Source organism: Coregonus lavaretus (genome assembly GCF_964263955.1).
Source record: "Coregonus lavaretus genome assembly, chromosome: 10".
In the NCBI taxonomy this organism is placed as follows: domain Eukaryota; kingdom Metazoa; phylum Chordata; class Actinopteri; order Salmoniformes; family Salmonidae; genus Coregonus; species Coregonus lavaretus.
Genome location: NC_139997.1, coordinates 7,137,457 through 7,157,364, shown reverse-complemented (window position 1 = coordinate 7,157,364; position 19,908 = coordinate 7,137,457). Strand labels below are relative to the sequence as shown.

Sequence of the window (19,908 nt, the reverse complement as noted above, 5' to 3'; positions counted from 1 at the left end):
AGGACAACGACCCTAAGCACACAGCCAAGACAACGCAGGAGTGGCTTCGGGACTAGTCTCTGAATGTCCTTGAGTGGCCCAGCCAGAGCCCGGACTTGAACCCGATCGAACATCTCTGGAGAGACCTGAAAATAGCTGTGCAGCGCAGCTCCCCATCCACCTGACAGAGCTTGAGAGGATCTGCAGAGAAGAATGGGAGAAACTCCCCAAATACAGGTGTGCCAAGCTTTTAGGGTCATACCTAAGAAGATTTGAGGCTGTAATTGCTGCCAAAGGTGCTTCAACAAAGTACTGAGTAAAGGGTCTAAATACTTATGTAAATGTCATATTTCCGTTTTTTTGTGTGTTTTTTTTTTGCAAACATTTCTAAAAACATGTTTTTGCTTTGTCATTATGGGGTATTGTGTGTAGGTTGATGAGGAAAAAAACGATGTAATCAATTTTAGAATAAGGCTGTAATGTAATAAAATGTTCAAAAAGTGAAGGTGTCTGAATACTTTCTGTATGCACTTTACCTGTGACCAACAGATGCATATCTGCATGTGAAATCCGTAGATTAGGGCCTAATGAATTTATTTCAATTGACTGATTTCCTTATTTGAACTGTAACTCAGTAAAATCTTTGAAATTGTTGCATGTTGTGTTTTATATTTTTGTTCAGTATATTTTACTGTGGCATAAACACAACCAGTCATATGATGTTGTCATCTCTAGGCTACCTTTGTCCTTAACAAAAATAATTCCATAATCCAAACGGTGCACTGTGCACCCGCAATTAGATGAATGGAAAGAGACATCTGTTACAGAACGCCTAAACGTGATTATTATTATTATTATTATTATTATTATTATTATGACATTCTGCGATGGTCATTAGGCCTACACTTGTAGCCTGAATAGATGCGTTCACTGCTGTCCACGTGCATGTCTTGGTCTCACGCCTCGGTCTCGGCTGCTCATCTCCGCCTTGGCAATGAGTGTTGTCGTCTAACCACAACGCAATTTGGACCGTATACCACCCGGTTTCCAGTCAATTCACACATTTTTCATGCGGCCGACATGCGGTAATGTTAATTATTTAACATTTTACATTTTAGTCATTTAGCAGACGCTCTTATCCAGAGCGACTTACAGTTAGTGAGTGCATACATTTTCCACACTGGCCCCCTGTGGGAATCGAACACACAACCCTGGCGTTGCAAGCGCCATGCTCTACCAACGTAGCTACAGGAGGCCTATTAGTGTGTAATAGCCTTTAGTTCTTGGTATTTTGTGTTAGTTATTGTGATAGGCTCACGTTTTACCGGTACGGCGTACCCCCACTATTTATTTAGGACGCCGGACCAGACCGGCTTACTTTCACCCCTGGTTGTGCTATAATGCCAACTCTTTATCACTCAATGAAACAAGGGCACAAACAGATCTGGAACCGGTCTAGACAACTACAACAACAACTCTAATTAAATTGGATTAAACAAATAGGCTAAAGTGAATCTATGAGATGGGTACTAGGTTACTTTAGTAGCCTGGTCCCAGATCTGTTTGCTGAATAGCCAACCCCTTGCATCAATGACCATGGGAGTTGGCAAGACGGCACAAACAGATCTGGGACCAGGCTAATCAAGTAGGCCAGGTTAGATGATGTATTCTCTTAAACCTATTTGTTTAATCACATTGCAAGGGAGTTGTTGTTGAAATACAGGTGGTGTTGTCACACAGAATTGCAAGTTTCTCCTAAAACAGGAAATGGGTTTTAGTAGAGCAAACAAAATAATTGTAACGTTTACCATGGCTTTCACTGCGCTCTAACCTTTTCCCCCAATTGCGTTGTTTCCTGTCTAACATACACACTGTGTTTTTTAACTCAGGTTCTAACAGACTTTTCTGGCTGTTACCTTGACGATAAGTTATTCCTGGCCTGTCAACATTAGCTAAGGTGCAGCAACAGAGAGTAGGTCTTAGTTAACTTCTTCGTAGTCTAACAGCTTTTATGTTACTATTTGCAGACCTCAGCTGACTTGCTGTAATGATCTAACCGACTTTATGATGTGATGTGACAAGTAGTATGGTTGACCTTAAAGACGCAATCCAGCTATTTTGGAACTTTTCCTGTTGAAAAACAATATCCCACGTATAAATACAGTAATGTACACACTTATGGGTTAAAAAAATATGTAAACACACTTATGGGTTAAAAAAATATGTAGTAGAGATATGTAATACTCTAATTATATTTATATGAACGAGTGTTGCGAGTATGTACTAACATGACAGTAGAGGGCACATTAGACTATCAATGATGGTGAAGTGAATGAACTTGTGATGGTTTAGCTGACACTGATTTAGTCAGTTCTCAAGTGGAAGGACTGCAGTTTGCTTGTCCCTGGTAAAGGAAGGACCACAGCCATGGATCTCACATGTGAACTCTTGAGATACAGAGCCCAATTGAAAGCTTGCCAATATCCGATCAAGAGCTGTTGTGGCTGCTGTAATGGAATTGCTCTTGCTTCTACATCTGCATTGCTTATTCTTTGTTTTGTTTTGGCTGGGTTATGTATAAGCACTTTGTGACATCTACTGGAGTGAGTATCATGTGAAACCAAACTGTAAAAGGGCTTTATAAATACATTTGATTGATGTCTTTTCTCTCTCTCTCTCTCTCTCTCTCTCTCTCTCTCTGTCTCTCTCTCTCTGTCTCTCTCTCTGTCTGTCTGTCTGTCTGTCCCCCCCAACAGTGGGGACTCCAAGCTGTTGGAAGAGGCAGTCATTCCCCTCGCCAAGATCCTGAGTACGTCTCATGTTTGTGTATTAAGCCTGTCTGTCCTGACTGTTAACCTTTTCTACTTATTTGGACTTTGATGACACCAAAACAAGCTTTTACATTTACTCGTTTCAAACTAAAAACTTCATTGAGTGCTACATTTTTAATCTTCCGATATTTCCAGCCTTTTATTTGACAGATTGACCTGTAGTTAACATGCTTTCTACATGTTATCATCAGTATTTATAGTGTCTTTGTTTCATAAAGAAGACAATATAGATGATTGATATACTATGTGTCAATCACCAAGCAGTCCTTTTAAATACTACACATAGTATTTAAAAGGATCTTCCTCTCTCCTGCCTCTCCCTCTACAGTTGAGAACAATCCCAGAACAGGGAATTTTGGAGCCCTGGTGAGAATATTCCTGGGAAGAACCAAAGAGCTGAAAATATCCACAGAATGCCAGGAGTGAGTATCATGTGAAACCAAACTGTAAAGGGGACAGAATCATCTAAATGAATAGTTCAGTCATAAATACGGCGTGTGTTGTACTCCCGATGTTGAAGTGGTGTTGATGCTGCAACCATTGACATTTGTCATTGGAATCCAGAGGTAGGCCTATAGTTTTGGGACGGTGACATTGATAGTTCAATAATAAATAAGCCCTGGGCTGTACACCATGGAGTGGTGATGCTGAACCTTTGACATTTTCCATTTCCCATGGGAATCCACCCAGAGGTATAATTTGGGCTGTGTGTGAGACATGGTGACATGGTCCCAACCCCACTCCGGATGGAAGATCCAACTCATCCAAGCTGAAATCCAGATTATCTGAGAAAGTGTTTCATTCATAAACCTGAGGGGTGGAGTAATTTAGTTATCCTTCCCAATTACACCCCCCCCCCCCCCCCCATTCCTCCATTCAATCTGGTTTTCCACTTTCCCCCACATAATTGGTGTACTATTTAATGAAACTGCCAGTTGAGGACCTGTGAGGCGCCTGTTTCTCAAATTAGACACTCTAATGTATTTGTCCTCTTGCTTAGTTGTGCACCGGGGCCTCCCACTCCTCTTTCTATTCTGGTTAGAGCCAGTTTGCGCTGTTCTGTGAAGGGAGTAGTACACAGCGTTGTACTAGATCTTCAGTTTCTTGGCAATTTCTCGCATAGAATAGGCTTCATTTCTCAGAACAAGAATAGACTGACGAGTTTCAGAAGAAAGTTATTTGTTTCTGGCCATTTTGATCCTGTAATCGAACCCACAATTGCTGATGCTCCAGATACTCAACTAGTCTCAAGAAGGCCAGTTTTATTGCTTCTTTAATCAGCACAACAGTTTTCAGCTGTGCTAACATAATTGCAAAAGGGTTTTCTAATGATCAGTTAGCCTTTTTAAAATGATAAACTTGGATTAGCAAACCCAACGTGCCATTGGAACACAGGACTGATGGTTGCTGATAATGGGCCTCTGTATGCCTATGTAGATATTCCATTAAAAATCAGCCGTTTCCAGCGACAATAGCCATTTACAACATGAACAATGTCGATACTGTATTTCTAATCAATTTGATGTTATTTTAATGGACAAAAAAAATTGCTTTTCTTTCGAAAAACAAGGACATTTCTAAGTGACCCCAAACATATATATTGTAAACTATTTCCCAAGGCTGACCAGCCTATAGCAAGGCAGGAGAGCCACCAGGCGGAGCTTCTCCAGGCCTATAGCAAGGCAGGAGAGCCACCAGGCTTAGCTTCTCCAGGCCTATAGCAAGGCAGGAGAGCCACCAGGCTGAGCTTCTCCAGGCCTATAGCAAGGCAGGAGAGCCACCAGGCTTAGCTTCTCCAGGCCTATAGCAAGGCAGGAGAGCCACCAGGCTGAGCTTCTCCAGGCCTATAGCAAGGCAGGAGAGCCACCAGGCTGAGCTTCTCCAGGCCTATAGCAAGGCAGGAGAGCCACCAGGCTTAGCTTCTCCAGGCCTATAGCAAGGCAGGAGAGCCACCAGGCTGAGCTTCTCCAGGCCTATAGCAAGGCAGGAGAGCCACCAGGCTGAGCTTCTCCAGGCCTATAGCAAGGCAGGAGAGCCACCAGGCTTAGCTTCTCCAGGCCTATAGCAAGGCAGGAGAGCCACCAGGCTGAGCTTCTCCAGGCCTATAGCAAGGCAGGAGAGCCACCAGGCTGAGCTTCTCCAGGCCTATAGCAAGGCAGGAGAGCCACCAGGCTTAGCTTCTCCAGGCCTATAGCAAGGCAGGAGAGCCACCAGGCTGAGCTTCTCCAGGCCTATAGCAAGGCAGGAGAGCCACCAGGCTGAGCTTCTCCAGGCCTATAGCAAGGCAGGAGAGCCACCAGGCTTAGCTTCTCCAGGATTAGTTGAGTCAGGGCGGCTCAAAGTGACGAAGAAGATGCGTGCGGTGGAAAGGTGTCTGTGAACCTACTCTGCTTCTCATCAAACACTGGGGTTCACATTCACATACCAAGTTCACCACAGTTACAAGAGAAGCCATTGCATAGTTGTAAGTAATAGAGCTACATTGGTCATATATTGGCTTGAATGTGTGTTTATGAGTGTTGATTGGTGTGCGTTTATGAACTCATCATGGCCCATATCATAGTTACAAGGAATACTATTACTTTATTCATGTTTTGGCTTTAATGTGAGTGTTGTTGGTGTGTGTGTGTGTTATATTAGTGTTGATTGGTCTCAGTGTGTGTGTGTTTATGTTGATTGGTGTGAATGTGTGTTGATTGGTGTGAATGTGTGTGGATTGGTGTGAATGTGTGTGTTTATGTTAAGGAGGATCTCACGAGTCACAACAACTGTTGTTACCCTGCAGGACCCAGTGTCTTCAGTTCCCCTCAAACCCCTACTTTGGGATGTCCAACCAAATCACTTTACGTCAACATTGACCATATTGGCGAGTGTAATAACTTGTCATTTGGGAGCCTGGGGCGTCCAACATGGCTATTCCCCTCTGGTCTTGTCTTATTTTCATGCCTAGTAAGCTACTTGTGAAAATGATTATGCCTTCCTACATCAAATCAAATGTTATTGGTCACATACACATGGTTAGCAGATGTTATTGCGGGTGTAGTGAAATGCTTGTGTTCCTAGCTCCAGCAGTGCTAGTCTATATATGTCTCCTGAGCTAGTCTGTGTGTGACAGATTTCTCTCGTCTACATAAAGTAAGTCTCTAATGACAATAAAGTAACGTTGCTCTTCTTTTCCCCTCTCCAGTCAGCTGTTCATCTGGCAGGCCCACAATGCCCTGTTTATGATCCGTTGCCTGCTCAAAGTCTTCATCAGTGAGATGACAGAAGAGGAGCTGCACCTACAGTTCTCCTACCAGGAGAGGGCGCCAGGCTCCTGCGGTGAGGAATCCCTCCATCCCTCGCTCTACAGTCCTGGTCAAAAGTTTTGAGAATGACACAAGTATTGGTCTTCACAAAGTTTGCTGCTTCAGTGTTTTTAGATATTTTTGTCAGATGTTACTATGGTATACTGAAGTATAATTACAAGCATTCCATAAGGTGTCAAAGGCTTTTATTGACAATTACATTAAGTTTATGCAAAGAGTCAATATTTGCAGTGTTGACCCTTCTTTTTCAAGACCTCTGCAATCCGCCCTGGCATGCTGTCAATTAACTTCTGGGCCACATCCTGACAGATGGCAGCCCATTCTTGCATAATCAATGGTTGGAGTTTGTCAGAATTTGTGGGTTTTTGTTTGTCCACCCACCTCTTGAGGATTGACCACAAGTTCTCAATGGGATCAAGGTCTGGGGAGTTTCCTGGCCATGGACCCAAAATCTTGATGTTTTGTTCCCAGAGTATACTTAGTTATCACTTTTGCCTTATGGCAAGGTGCTCCATCATGCTGGAAAAGGCATTGTTCGTCACCAAACTGTTCTTGGATGGTTGGGAGAAGTTGCTCTCGGAGGATGTGTTGGTACCATTCTTTATTCATGGCTGTGTTCTTAGGCAAAATTGTGAGTGAGCCCACTCCCTTGGCTGAGAAGCAACCCCACACATGAATGGTATCAGGATGCTTTACTGTTGGCATGACACAGGACTGATGGTAGCGCTCACCTTGTCTTCTCCGGACAAGCTTTTTTTCCGGATGCCCCAAACATCCCTTCTTGACACCAGGCCATCCTCCAAAAGTCTTTGCCTCACTGTGCGTGCAGATGCACTCACACCTGCCTGCTGCCATTCCTGAGCAAGCTCTGCACTGGTGGTGCCCTGATCCCGCAAGCTGAATCAACTTTAGGAGACGGTCCTGGCGCTTGCTGGACTTTCATGGGCGCCCTGAAGCCTTGTTCACAACAATTGGACCTCTCTCCTTGAAGTTCTTGATGATCCGATAAATGGTTGATTTAGGTGCAATCTTACTAGCAGCAATATCCTTGCCTGTGAAGCCCTTTTTGTGCAAAGCAATGATGGCGGCACATGTTTCCTTGCAGGTAACCATGGTTAACAGAGGAAGAACAATGATTTCAAGCACCACCCTCCTTTTAAAGCTTCCAGTCTGTTATTCTAACTCAATCAGCATGACAGAGTGATCTCCAGCCTAACACACTCTCACCTGTGTTAACGAGAGAATCACTGACATGATGTCAGCTGGTCCTTTTGTGGCAGGGCTGAAATGCAGTGGAAATGTTTTTTGGGGATTAAGTTCATTTTCATGGCAAAGAGGGACTTTGCAATTAATTGCAATTCATCTAATCACTCTTCATAACATTCTGGAGTATATGCAAATTGCCATCATAAAAAAACGGAGGCAGTAGACTTTGTGAAAATGAATATTTGTGTCATTCTCAAAACTTTTGACCACGACTGTAGACCTGTATCCCTTCATCCATCCATCCACCCCTCCCTCCACACACGCACACATCCCTTTCCTATACTGAAGCACAGCCAGGACAGTGTGTCCTTGCAGATGGGAGGGAGGAGAGAGTAGTTAGTGGTGGGAATTGGGAGATTATTTTCTTTTACAGTAAAACCAGTGAAGAAACGAATAAACATGTTAATTAAGTAAATGATGGTGTAATGATGTGATTCACTCTGATTTCAAATAGTGAATTTCACATAACTCATACAGAGACTGACAAGGTCTTAAACAGTCTGAAGGTACCACACAGTGAACTGCGGTTAGATGGGATGTGTGGGGTTGACTCATAACCTCCATTCCTCGCGGTTATAGCTGTGGGCGGCCAGGTTTAGGGTCATGAAATATTGTGTTGAATAAAGAGAAAATGATACATAAAAAATTTCATAAATGTATCATTCTTGTGCAATTTATATCTATAGACTACATTTAGCCAAAAATAATTAAAGAAAAACCTATCTGGCATTAATGCGTAAGCCTAAGCTTAAGGGCATAACTGTACGCGCAACAAATAGCCGACACGCCAATCGCCAAATGCTTTTGGGAACGGGCAGAAAAAGTTAAAGGAGATCCACTAGGCAAAAAGGACAATGTGGGAGTTTAATTCAATAAGAGAAAAGCTGTGAAATGTAGAGTTGAAGATAAAGAGAAGGAAGGGACAGAAAATACATGTTTGGGAAAGATTTGGTGAAGTGGTAAAAGAGGATGATGGCAGTGTCAGCTATGTTATGTGTGATGGTTGTGAGGCTCTATGCAAATTCCACAGTCACAAGACAGGGACTTCAAATAGGCCAATGGCAGGTCAAGGGAACCGTAGCCTACTGTTCAGATGGGTTAAATGGAAACTGAAATCTGGACACTGACTGTAGGTCTATAACCTATCACATTGCCTTAATGTTAACTCCTGCAGAATTAAGCATTTCTTGTTGTAAAATGATACACCAAATGTAGGCAACATTTTTTTACTCAGGAACAGGAGTGGAGAAATATGATTTATTTCTGTCAGCGTCTTGAGAGAATGTGAATGCCAGTTAGATACCGTCTGTAGAGGCGCTATCTTTATCAGCATCGTAAAAGCTGATAGTATTTCAACCACATAAAATCTGCATCCAACCCGAACTGAAATCTTATCAGAAACATGTTGGATCATTTTCACAGCTTTCTATTTCCTTACAACCGGTCAAACTGTTATTATTATTGCATTTTCTCCCCGGTCCCTAAATGTCTTTGCTCTGCGAAAGAAGCAGAAATGACAGCGAAATTTTTACCAATGTCAACTAGATTGAAGCATTCATTCTATCGATTTATGACATTCTGATGAGCAAGGGTTTATTTAGTCTTCTAGGGAAACATATATATATATAATGACAGAAGAGAAGCTGCATGTATCTAATTATAGGCAAGTTCAATAACAAATAGTCTACCAAAATGTCGGAAATTATAAGCAGAAAAATATCTAGATCAGGCACAAAAGATCCTGCACCCCCTGTCAGAAAATAGTTCTGCCGTCTCTGACTGTAGCCTGCAGCACATTTTCTATATTAGCGGGTTAGGGTCAGGTGTAGGCCTCAGATTTTAACTATCACATATAGTCGGGCGGTTGCGGATGGGTTATTAGCTACTGCGGGCGGGTGTGGGTGAACAGCTGACCCGCGCACCATTAGCGGCTATTATGGTCACCTTTTTCTTTCATCCATGCCAGTAAGAGTCAATGATGGAGAAATGATGTTATTTGTTATACTCCAGGCCTATGACAAAGAACACATTTCCACAGATCACATAGCCAAACTAACCCATCTGAGTGAATATAGAGACTGCAGTGATGAGACAGTCAACCTGTAGAGTGAGGAATGTTTCGCTTTACACTAAAACCAAGTAGAAAGGGGTAAACATCCTAATTGTTGAGTGAATTATTAGGAAATGATGTTGTGTTTTACTGAGATCTATGAAAGGGAAAACATTTGCACACGCATACATACAATCTGAGAGAATGTAAAGACTGATGATTTCTTAAACACACACTCTGAAGCTGCCACAGTTACATAAACTGCAGTTTATGGCCCCCTTTTCCATGATTCATCCCTTTACCAGTCCATTCACTGCATTTCCTCATCTGGTATTGTCTTCAGCGGCTGGGTACTGTAGGTAACCCTTCCATTGTCACAGAGAGAGAGAGAGAGAGAGAGACAAAAAGAGAGGGAGAGAGACAGGGCGAGAGAGAAGGAGAGAAATGTGGAAAAATAGCATCACATCCCATCAAGTTAATATCTGCTCTGCAGTCTAGAATGGCTTTCCAATAAACCCTTGGCTCCCAGGGTTGGGTTGGACCAGCGAGAGGGGGGAGAGAGAGGAGAGGGGGGAGAGGGGGGAGAGAGAGGGGGGAGAGAGAGAGAGGAGAGGGGGGAGAGAGAGAGAGGAGAGGGGGGAGAGAGAGAGAGGAGGGGGGAGAGAGAGAGAGAGGAGAGGGGGGAGAGAGAGGGGGGAGAGAGAGAGAGGAGAGGGGGGAGAGAGAGAGAGAAGAAGGGGGGGAGAGAGAAGAGGGGGGAGAGGGAGGGGGAGAGCAAGAGGAGGGGGGGGAGAGCAAGAGGAGGGGGGGAAGAGCGAGGGGAGGGGGGAGAGAGGGGAGGGCGAAGAGGGGAGGGGAGGAGAGGAGGGGAGGAGAGAGAGAGCATGGGAAGGGAGGAGGGTGTTAGTGGGAAGAGAAGAAAAGGGGATGTTAGTGGGAAGAGGAGAGGAGTGCTGGAAACACGCTTAATTGGAAGTTGTTGCAGACAGAGAAGGAGATGGTGCCAACAGGCTGTCTTCACCCTCCACTGTGTCTCTCTCTTTCTCTGTCTCTCTCTCTCTCTCTCTCTCTCTCACCCCCTGAAAGAATAAAGGAGAGAGAGGGAGTGGGGACAGGAGGGGGAAAATGGAGCGTGTGAGAAGGAAAGAGAAGAGGGAGGGAAGGATAGAAGGGAAGGAGGGGGAAAATGCCAATGGTGTATTGCCAGGGGTTATGCAGGGACCAAAACTGACTCAGAGCAGAGTGTTGTTTTTGTTTTTCTGCTTGTGATTTATGTTGCCTGTCTATGTTGCTGTTCTATAACACAGACTGATGAATGTGTAGACAGGGAATAGTCTAGTAGTCACAGGAAATTTAACATGCAGAGAGTAACATTGAATATGCATAGGATGCTTTATAAAACAGTGTTTGGTACTTGTGTCCATTACAAGGTCAATTTGAAGTGAACTGTAAAGATAACAAAACATATATCCTAGGGATGTAACGATTCACTGATACGCATCGGTCCCCGATTCAAATGTTTAAGATACAAGTGCATCGGTCCTTGGACCCCAAACCGATCGAAATGTAGCGTGCATCGGTCAGAAAATCAATTCAAAAGTTACGAATCGCCGGTTCACTAAAATGTTTTGCTCATATTACATTCTTTCTACCTTCCGAAAATACCTCTCATCTTTTGTGACAACTGATGCGTCCTCTCCTTCAGTGTTGAACTGAGCATGTAACTGTGTTGACAGTCATTGACCTACAAGTCATTTTGCATTCTGAACAACCCCAGGCAATATCAGTAGCTTAGTCAAACTGTGCACTGTTCCCAGTTTCGCGCGCAGACTAACGGCCTGTTCCTGATCTTGCACATCTGCGCGGCACCTTCAGCATTCAAATGCTAAAATGGCTTGCTTGATATTAGGCTTTATTAGTTGAGTGACAACCTGTGTAATTTGCTAGGTAATTGTCATCTATCCGCTGTTGAAAGTAAGCTACCGGAGACAACTCTCATCTGACTATACCTGCTGAATGGGGATTACAATAGATTCTATTTTGATTGTTCAGGTTCACCATCAGCAATCGTTTTGGTAGTTTTGCTTTAAACAATCGGTGTATATGGTCATTTTTTGATATACTATACAGGGTAAAGTTGATAATTTCATAACGAGAACAGCAACCACAGAGGAGAAGAGAAGATCACTCCCAAACGGTCAAAACCATTTGATTTTTGAGTTGGGATGAAATCCAATGTTGTGCTATATATTCATTGGCTATGTCATGGCTAATTTGTAAATGATAAATATTGATACATTACTAGCTCCAACACAATCTGCAAAAAATGACAGGTGAATTAGTGGGTGATGGGGATTTCAGAACCAAAGTGGGGGGACAATAAAACACAGACTACACACACACAGAAGTCGGCTCAGACAGATCCAGCTCAGAGACCCAGCTCAGACAGATCCAGCTCAGACAGATCCAGCTCAGACAGATCCAGCTCAGAGACCCAGCTCATGAGCTCCATCAGCAGCAGATATGAATTTAAAATGGAAAATTAATGTGTTGATGCAGCAAATGTTAGTGCATCGAATCGTGTCGCACTGATTCGTTCTCTAATCAAACTGAATCGTTTCAAACTGAATCGTTGCTGTACGGAGCTCACGTATACGTATCGAGTCGTCTTGAAAGGGAAAGATGCACATCCCTAATATATCCAGAGACCCTTACGGTCAATCACAGCAGGTAAACGATAAATGGACGTTGCCATGATAAAACGATCTACAAGACCGCCCGTTTCTCGTCTCTGTTGCCATAGCTCAGAGCATATATACAATCAGTTGTCAGTTTATTAGGTACACCAGCCCATTGACAAAAATCGTTAGCTCCTACAGACAATGAGTCACGTGGCCGTGGCTTGCTGTATAAAGCAGACTAACCTGTGCTTTTCACGCACGACATTGTTCCCAGTTCCTGTTGCATCATGCTGATGGCAGAGTGAAATGTTACTTTTTGGTCCACCTGCAGGTAGATCAAAAACATCTACCAGCCACTCAGATTTTTTACCAGCTAAAATCGTTTTTGGCGCTAAAATTACCCCAACAAAACACAAAAAAAGGATGAGCATGCTTTGTAATGTTTCTAAAACAATAAATGTATTACAAGTAAGAAGTAATCTGGTACAGTGCTGTGAAAAAGTATTTTCCCCCTTGCGATTTTTTTCTACTTTTGCATATTTTTTCTACTGAATGTTATCAGAACCTAATATTAGATAAAGGGAACCTGAGTTTACAAATACAAAAAAAAGAATGTATATTTATTTTATTTATTTAATAAAAGTTATGCAACACCCAATTCCCTTATGAAAAAGTAATTGCCCCCTTACACTCAATAACTGGTTGTGCTACCTTTAGCTGCAATGACCTCAACCGAATGCTTCCTGTAGTTGTTGATCAGTCTCTCACATCGCTGTGGAGGAATTTTGTCCCACCCTTGCATGCAGAACTGCTTTAACTGTGGGTTTTCAAGCATGAACTGGTCGTTCCAAGTCCTGCCACAACATCTCAATAGGGATTAGGTCTGGAAATGGCTAGGCCATTCCAAAACTTCAAATGTGTTGCTTTTAACCATTTTAATGTAGACTTGATTGTGTGTTTTGGATCATTGTCTTGCTGCATGACCCAGCTGCGCTTCAGCTTCAGCTCACAGACGGATGGTCTGACATTCTCCTGTAGAATTCTCTGATACAGAGCAGAATTCATGGTTCCTTCTATTAAGGCAATTTGTCCAGGTCCTGAGGCAGCAAAACATCTCCAAACCATCACACTACCACCACCATGCTTGACCGTTGGTATGAGGTTTTTACTATGGTTTTCGCCAGACATAATGGGACCCATCTTGTCCAAAAAGTTGACTCGAGTTTGCCAAAAAGCACCTGGATGATCGTTAAGACTCTTGGAAGAATGTTCTATGGACAGATGAGTCAAAAGTATAAAATGTTGGACGACATGGGTAGACTTTAGTTAAAAGTAAATTAGACCAACTGTTATGTCTGTGTGCAGCACATCTAAAAATGATTCGTTACTCAGCTCTTCACATGCTCACAGCCCCCCAGCGTTGCCGTGCGAGGTGGGATAAGCAATATACGATTCCTAGTCTTTTACTTTGTGCGATTTATTTACCAGCTATGAAACAGAAACGGCAGAAATACTTTGAAAACAGCTACTGCAGCATTTATTTTACTATAAATGTGATCATATTTGACTTTTTATTCCCAAATGCGAGTGAAATACTAGCGCTGTGGAGCCCTGACCACCCGCCAACGTGGCTGGTGAAACAGACATCTTACCCGCCAATGCCAAAATCTACACGCAGCTGGTGGGTGTCAATTTTAGGCCCTGATCCATGGCCCCATCCTGCCTGGTGTCAACGGTGCAGGCTGTTGGCGGTGGTGTAATGGTGTGGGGAACATTAGTTCCCTCGTTACCAGTTGAGCAATGTTTCCATTCCCAGAAGAAATCAAGCTGTTCTGGAGGTAAAGAGGGATTCGACCCGGTACTAGACCTAATAAACTGGCCACTGAGTGTATATTTAATAGCTATCAAGGCCATGCATCCAACAGAGCCACCCCACTGTACCTTGCGGTCTTCTCATGTGCGTAGGTTTTCCTGTGAGATGAGCTTGGGTCTCCACTCTCCACGTTTTTCCATTGAACCCAAATGGACACAAAGTACTCTTTGTAGTCGAGTAGGGGGTCATTGTAGCTATTGGCTGGTCTAATTGAAAGGTGGGTGAAAGCAGAGACAGGCTAGGTAATTGGCTAAACTTCTGTCTCTCTCTCTCTCTCTCTCTCTCTCTCTCTCTCTCGTCTCTCTCTCTCTCTCTCTCTCTCTCTCTCTCTCTCTCTCTCTCTCTCTCTCTCTCTCTCTCTCTCTCTCTCTCTCTCTCTCTCTCTCTCTCTCTGCAGACACGGGGAGCGAGGACCTGCTAGAGGAGCTAATGTGTAACCTGGTGCACCTAGTCGTCGAGGTGCCCCTGCTGTGAGTACCTTGGGGAGGGGTAGGGGTGGACTGAGTCTGGACCCCCTATTGCTCCCACCTGAGGTGGAGGGAGGGTGAGGGGTACACCGTGGAGGTGGTGCAGAGGGGGAGGGATGGGGACTGAGTCTGGAGCCTGTCTGGGCTCCTCCAGCTGTTTTAATGGGCTCTCAGATGGTGACAAATGAAAGGCCAGCTCTACAAACTGCAGGTGTTCTAGATACCTGCTGCATTGAAATATTAGATCTCCACACACCGACTGTGTCATCAGCATTTTATACCCCTTTCACATAAAAGCCTCTTATAATGAGACCCTAAGTCCTAAAGGTACCATCTGTCGTGGGGAAAGATGATCCTGTCTTCTGTACCTACTCCCCCCAAAAGGTTGAATATAGAGAGCTCCAGTGTGAATGGGCCATTAGCACCAGGTCAGGTTGAATATAGAGAGCTCCAGTGTGAATGGGCCATTAGCACCAGGTCAGGTTGAATATAGAGAGCTCCAGTGTGAATGGGCCATTAGCACCAGGTCAGGTTGAATATAGAGAGCTCCAGTGTGAATGGGCCATTAGCACCAGGTCAGGTTGAATATAGAGAGCTCCAGTGTGAATGGGCCATTAGCACCAGGTCAGGTTGAATATAGAGAGCTCCAGTGTGAATGGGCCATTAGCACCAGGTCAGTCTGGTGTCAAACCAAGGACATTGTCTTTGTCTTTCAATTCATCATTCTTTCTCTGACTCTGTCTGTACCTGCCAGACACTTTCTTTCTTCAGGCTGTTTTCACATTGGTGATAGCAAAGGGACGTTTTCACAAGGTTCTCCAGACACAGTACTGTTGTGTAAACTTGCGAAATTATCACATCTCGAGCGCTACCTCCCGAGGGTTGCGCATGACTCACGCCCGACAGTTGCCCCCCCCCCCCCCCCCTCCGATCAGGGCAGTGTGAACAGAATTGTCTCGTTGAGCTCAAAGCTCCTACAGTATAATGGGAAATAGCAGAGCAATGTTTCTGAAACAGCTCAAATGTATAGACATTTTCCTTATATTTGAGACTTGTTTTATTGAGGTTTTACCTGAAATTGCAGTAACAGCCTGTTACATTCTGAACATGTTGCCGTAGCTGCCGGCTGCTCTGAGCCATGGAAAACTATGGAAGCCCATTCCTTGCACCAACATCTTTTTTTTTTAAATACTGGTGATGCTATCTCAAAGTGTTGACATATGTAAGTCAACATTTTGAGAAACGTAAGTCAACATATTGAGATGGTAGATCATACAAATATGTATTTTTTTTCTTCATTTCTAACATTGTTTGGTCATTTCAGAGGTGGCACCACAGGTCACAGAGTGGGGGTGGGGTATTTAATAAAAAATAAAAAAACTCCTGGCCCTAGGGAGCATGAAAACATAAAAATCATGTCAAACAATTCATGAGGCGAATCAATCCAAACAACAGTACTTTATCCCTCTTTTCAACACTTTTGTGTCAATATTTTTTATTCAACCAAATCAAAAGTACTGGGGGTAATGCCAGCTCGCCACACGTTTGCCAGCAGCCCTGCTGTGCTGATCTCTGCCACGTGGATAGATGGAAATCGCCACACAATGCTACAAATAAAGATACATATCATCTATATGTACAGTATTTATTATATTTTTGGGTGGTGGGAATGACCTTCCATATAGAACAGCTCAACATCTCAACTCCCCAGTGAATTATAGCCTACCCACGTTTTCAGTCGCAAATTTGCTTTTACCACATGTAGCCTGAGCCTAATAATTTGCATGATGTTGATAAAAAAAATAAAGCATGGTTTGTTGTAAGGTAGACCTACTTTATATTGGTATTAGAGGGGTAATCGTTCATTTTTGATAGGCTAACGTTACTAAAGACATGTTAGCTTTAGCTAGCAGTAACTGTGATATTGTCTTGAAGGTAAAATGTAATGAGAGGAGAAAATAAACCCTTCAGGGCATAAAATTGAAACCCGCCAAATGAGGGTAGATTTAGGTATTGGTGAGTAAGAATGGCTATTTCACTAGCCACGTTGGCGGGTGGCCCTACAGTGCGAGCATTACATTCGCATTTGTGAATAAAAATAGAGTCAAAAGTAAAGTATGAGCATATGTGCGATTTTAGTAGCCGTTTTCAAAGTATTTATTCTGTTTTGTTTCATAGCTGCTAATCGCACAAAGAAATACGAATCTTACAGCTTTGCGCACTGTAAGTGAAGCGCTGATAGATTTGTTTTTGGAGGCGCTGGCACAGGCATAAAAGTTTGTCTAATTTACCCAAGTCAACAAAGTAAGACTTTGTCCAAGTGTTTCTTGGCTATTTACATTGTTTTGTTCAAAAGCTCGGTTGTTTTTCAATGTTAGTTTGAATCTGCTGCTTCAACTGATAGCGAAGAGACGCTGTAGACCAGGGTTTCCTAAACTCTGTCCTTGGGACCCCAAGGGGTGCATGTTTAGTTTTTTGCCCTAGTACTAGACAGCTGACTCAAATATTGAACTAATCATCAAGCTTTGACAATTTGAATCAGCTGTGTAGTGTTAGGGCAAAAACCAAAACGTGCACCCCTTCGGGTCCCAAGGACCAAGTTTGGGAAACGCTACTGTAGACGCTGTCTACTTACTACTAGTCACATCCCAAATCTCACACACACACAGACACACGTGACGTGACTCGAGTGACCCCATTACCACGGTAACCTCACACCCTTAAAGGGGCAGCTGAACATTTTGGTTAAAAGACTCAAGTCACAAAAAATGTAATGAAATTGAGCATTATACCACATTATTTCTTACTAATACATTTCTTGTTTTAGAAACATAACAAAGCATGGTCATCAGTTTTTTTTAAATAGTAATTATGGCCCCAAAATATTTTGGCTGTTAAAAAATCTGAGTGGCTTGTAGTTTTTAAAAAAACCTACCTGCCACGGTGGCTAGTGAACAAAACGTACATTTTAGGCCCTGAAATTCTCTGTACATGCTTGTGAATTGTTGCTTTATTCAAGAGTGTAATATGGAAGAGTTGCTTACTTAAAGGAACATTTCAGAATTCATCATCTCCAGCACCACCACAACATCAACATATGTGAAAATAGCGCGTTTCTATATTTTGTACAGAAAAAGATTGAGGAATATATATTTTTCTGTACAAAATATAGAAACGCGCCATTTTCACATATGTTGATGTTGTGGTGGTGCTGGAGATTATGAAGTAGAACATTTTTGAAATGTCCCTTTAACATTAGCTAGTAGAATAGTTTGCAATGAATTATCGAATTATCTTTGAAAGACAGGGTCCTGAAAAGGGGACGTTTCTTTTTTTGCTGAGTTTATATATATATATATATATATATATATATATATATATATATATATATATATATATATATATATATATATATATATATATATATATATATATATATATATATATATATTATATTCATTTTCGAGAATGAAAAGCGCGGGATGGAAAATCGATACGATTCGATGCACTAACATTTGCTGCATAAATACATTAATTTTCCATTCTAAGTTCAAATCTGCTGCTGATGGAGCTCATGAGCTGGGTCTCTCTGAGCTGGATGGGTCTCTGAGCTGGGTCTCTGAGCTGGGTCTCTGAGCTGGGTCTCTGAGCTGGGTCTCTGAGCTGGTTCTCTGAGCTGGGTGGGTCTCTCTGAGCTGGGTCTCTCTGAGCTGGGTCTCTGAGCTGGGTGGGTCTCTCTGAGCTGGGTGGGTCTCTCTGAGCTGGGTCTCTCTGAGCTGGGTGGGTCTCTCTGAGCTGGGTCTCTCTGAGCTGGGTGTGTGTGTGTGAATGATGTTTGTCTATGGTGTATACTATGTAGGCAAGCTGATCTGAGCCATAAGGGAGACTAGGCGTTACCACCCCACTACCACTATCAGATTAGAGCCATAATGGAGACTAGACGTCTACCTCCCCACTACCACTATCAGATTAGAGCCATAATGGAGACTAGACATTACTACCACTATCAGATTAGAGCCATAATGGAGACTAGACGTTACCACCCCACTACCACTACCAGATTAGAGCCATAATGGAGACTAGACGTTACCACCCCACTACCACTATCAGATTAGAGCCATAATGGAGACTAGACGTTACCACCCCACTACCAGATTAGAGCCATAATGGAGACTAGACGTTACCACCCCACTATCACATTAGAGCCATAATGGAGACTAGGCGTTACCACCCCACTACCACTATCAGATTAGAGCCATAATGGAGACTAGACGTTACCACCCCACTACCAGATTAGAGCCATAATGGAGACTAGACGTTACCACCCCACTATCACATTAGAGCCATAATGGAGACTAGGCGTTACCACCCCACTACCACTATCAGATTAGAGCCATAATGGAGACTAGACGTTACCACCCCACTACCACTATCAGATAGGGGGAGGAGCAGGCAATGTAGCCTGTCGTTGTCAATAGACGGGTTGGTTGTTTAGCAACAAAAGTGACACGTGCACAACTATGGGGTAAGACATAGGGGGTTGGCTTAATCGCTCTCAACATTTGTCCTATAAAATGTTTTAGCTACAACAGTGACCCGAGTGCGGTAGCTAAACTACAACAGTGACCGAGTGCGGTAGCTAAGCTACAACAGTGACCCGAGTGCGGTAGCTAAGCTACAACAGTGACCCGAGTGCGGTAGCTAAGCTACAACAGTGACCCGAGTGCGGTAGCTAAGCTACAACAGTGACCCGAGTGCGGTAGCTAAGCTACAACAGTGACCCGAGTGCGGTAGCTAAGCTACAACAGTGACCCGAGTGCGGTAGCTAAGCTACAACAGTGACCCGAGTGCGGTAGCTAAACTACAACAGTGACCCGAGTGCGGTAGCTAAGCTACAACAGTGACCCGAGTGCGGTAGCTAAGCTACAACAGTGACCCGAGTGCGGTAGCTAAGCTACAACAGTGACCCGAGTGCGGTAGCTAAACTACAACAGTGACCCGAGTGCGGTAGCTAAGCTACAACAGTGACCCGAGTGCGGTAGCTAAACTACAACAGTGACCCGAGTGCGGTAGCTAAGCTACAACAGTGACCCGAGTGCGGTAGCTAAGCTACAACAGTGACCCGAGTGCGGTAGCTAAGCTACAACAGTGACCCGAGTGCGGTAGCTAAACTACAACAGTGACCCGAGTGCGGTAGCTAAGCTACAACAGTGACCCGAGTGCGGTAGCTAAACTACAACAGTGACCCGAGTGCGATAGCTAAACTACAACAGTGACCCGAGTGCGGTAGCTAAACTACAACAGTGACCCGAGTGCGGTAGCTAAGCTACAACAGTGACCCGAGTGCGGTAGCTAAACTACAACAGTGACCCGAGTGCGGTAGCTAAACTACAACAGTGACCCGAGTGCGGTAGCTAAACTACAACAGTGACCCGAGTGCGGTAGCTAAGCTA

The 19,908-nt window shown here is 43.6% G+C and overlaps 1 protein-coding gene across 2 annotated transcripts in view; it reads left to right on the top strand.

The window, feature by feature from the left end:
• Positions 1-19,908, top strand: part of LOC311136623 (dymeclin-like) — a 142,527-nt gene that overhangs the window by 5,220 nt on the left and 117,399 nt on the right. For both annotated transcript variants that reach the window (XM_084170812.1, XM_084170813.1), the window contains exons 3-6: positions 2,736-2,788; positions 3,139-3,232; positions 5,998-6,131; positions 14,386-14,458. In XM_084170812.1, the coding sequence (XP_084026938.1) occupies positions 2,736-2,788; positions 3,139-3,232; positions 5,998-6,131; positions 14,386-14,458 (354 nt within the window). The remainder of the gene's footprint in view (positions 1-2,735; positions 2,789-3,138; positions 3,233-5,997; positions 6,132-14,385; positions 14,459-19,908) is intronic.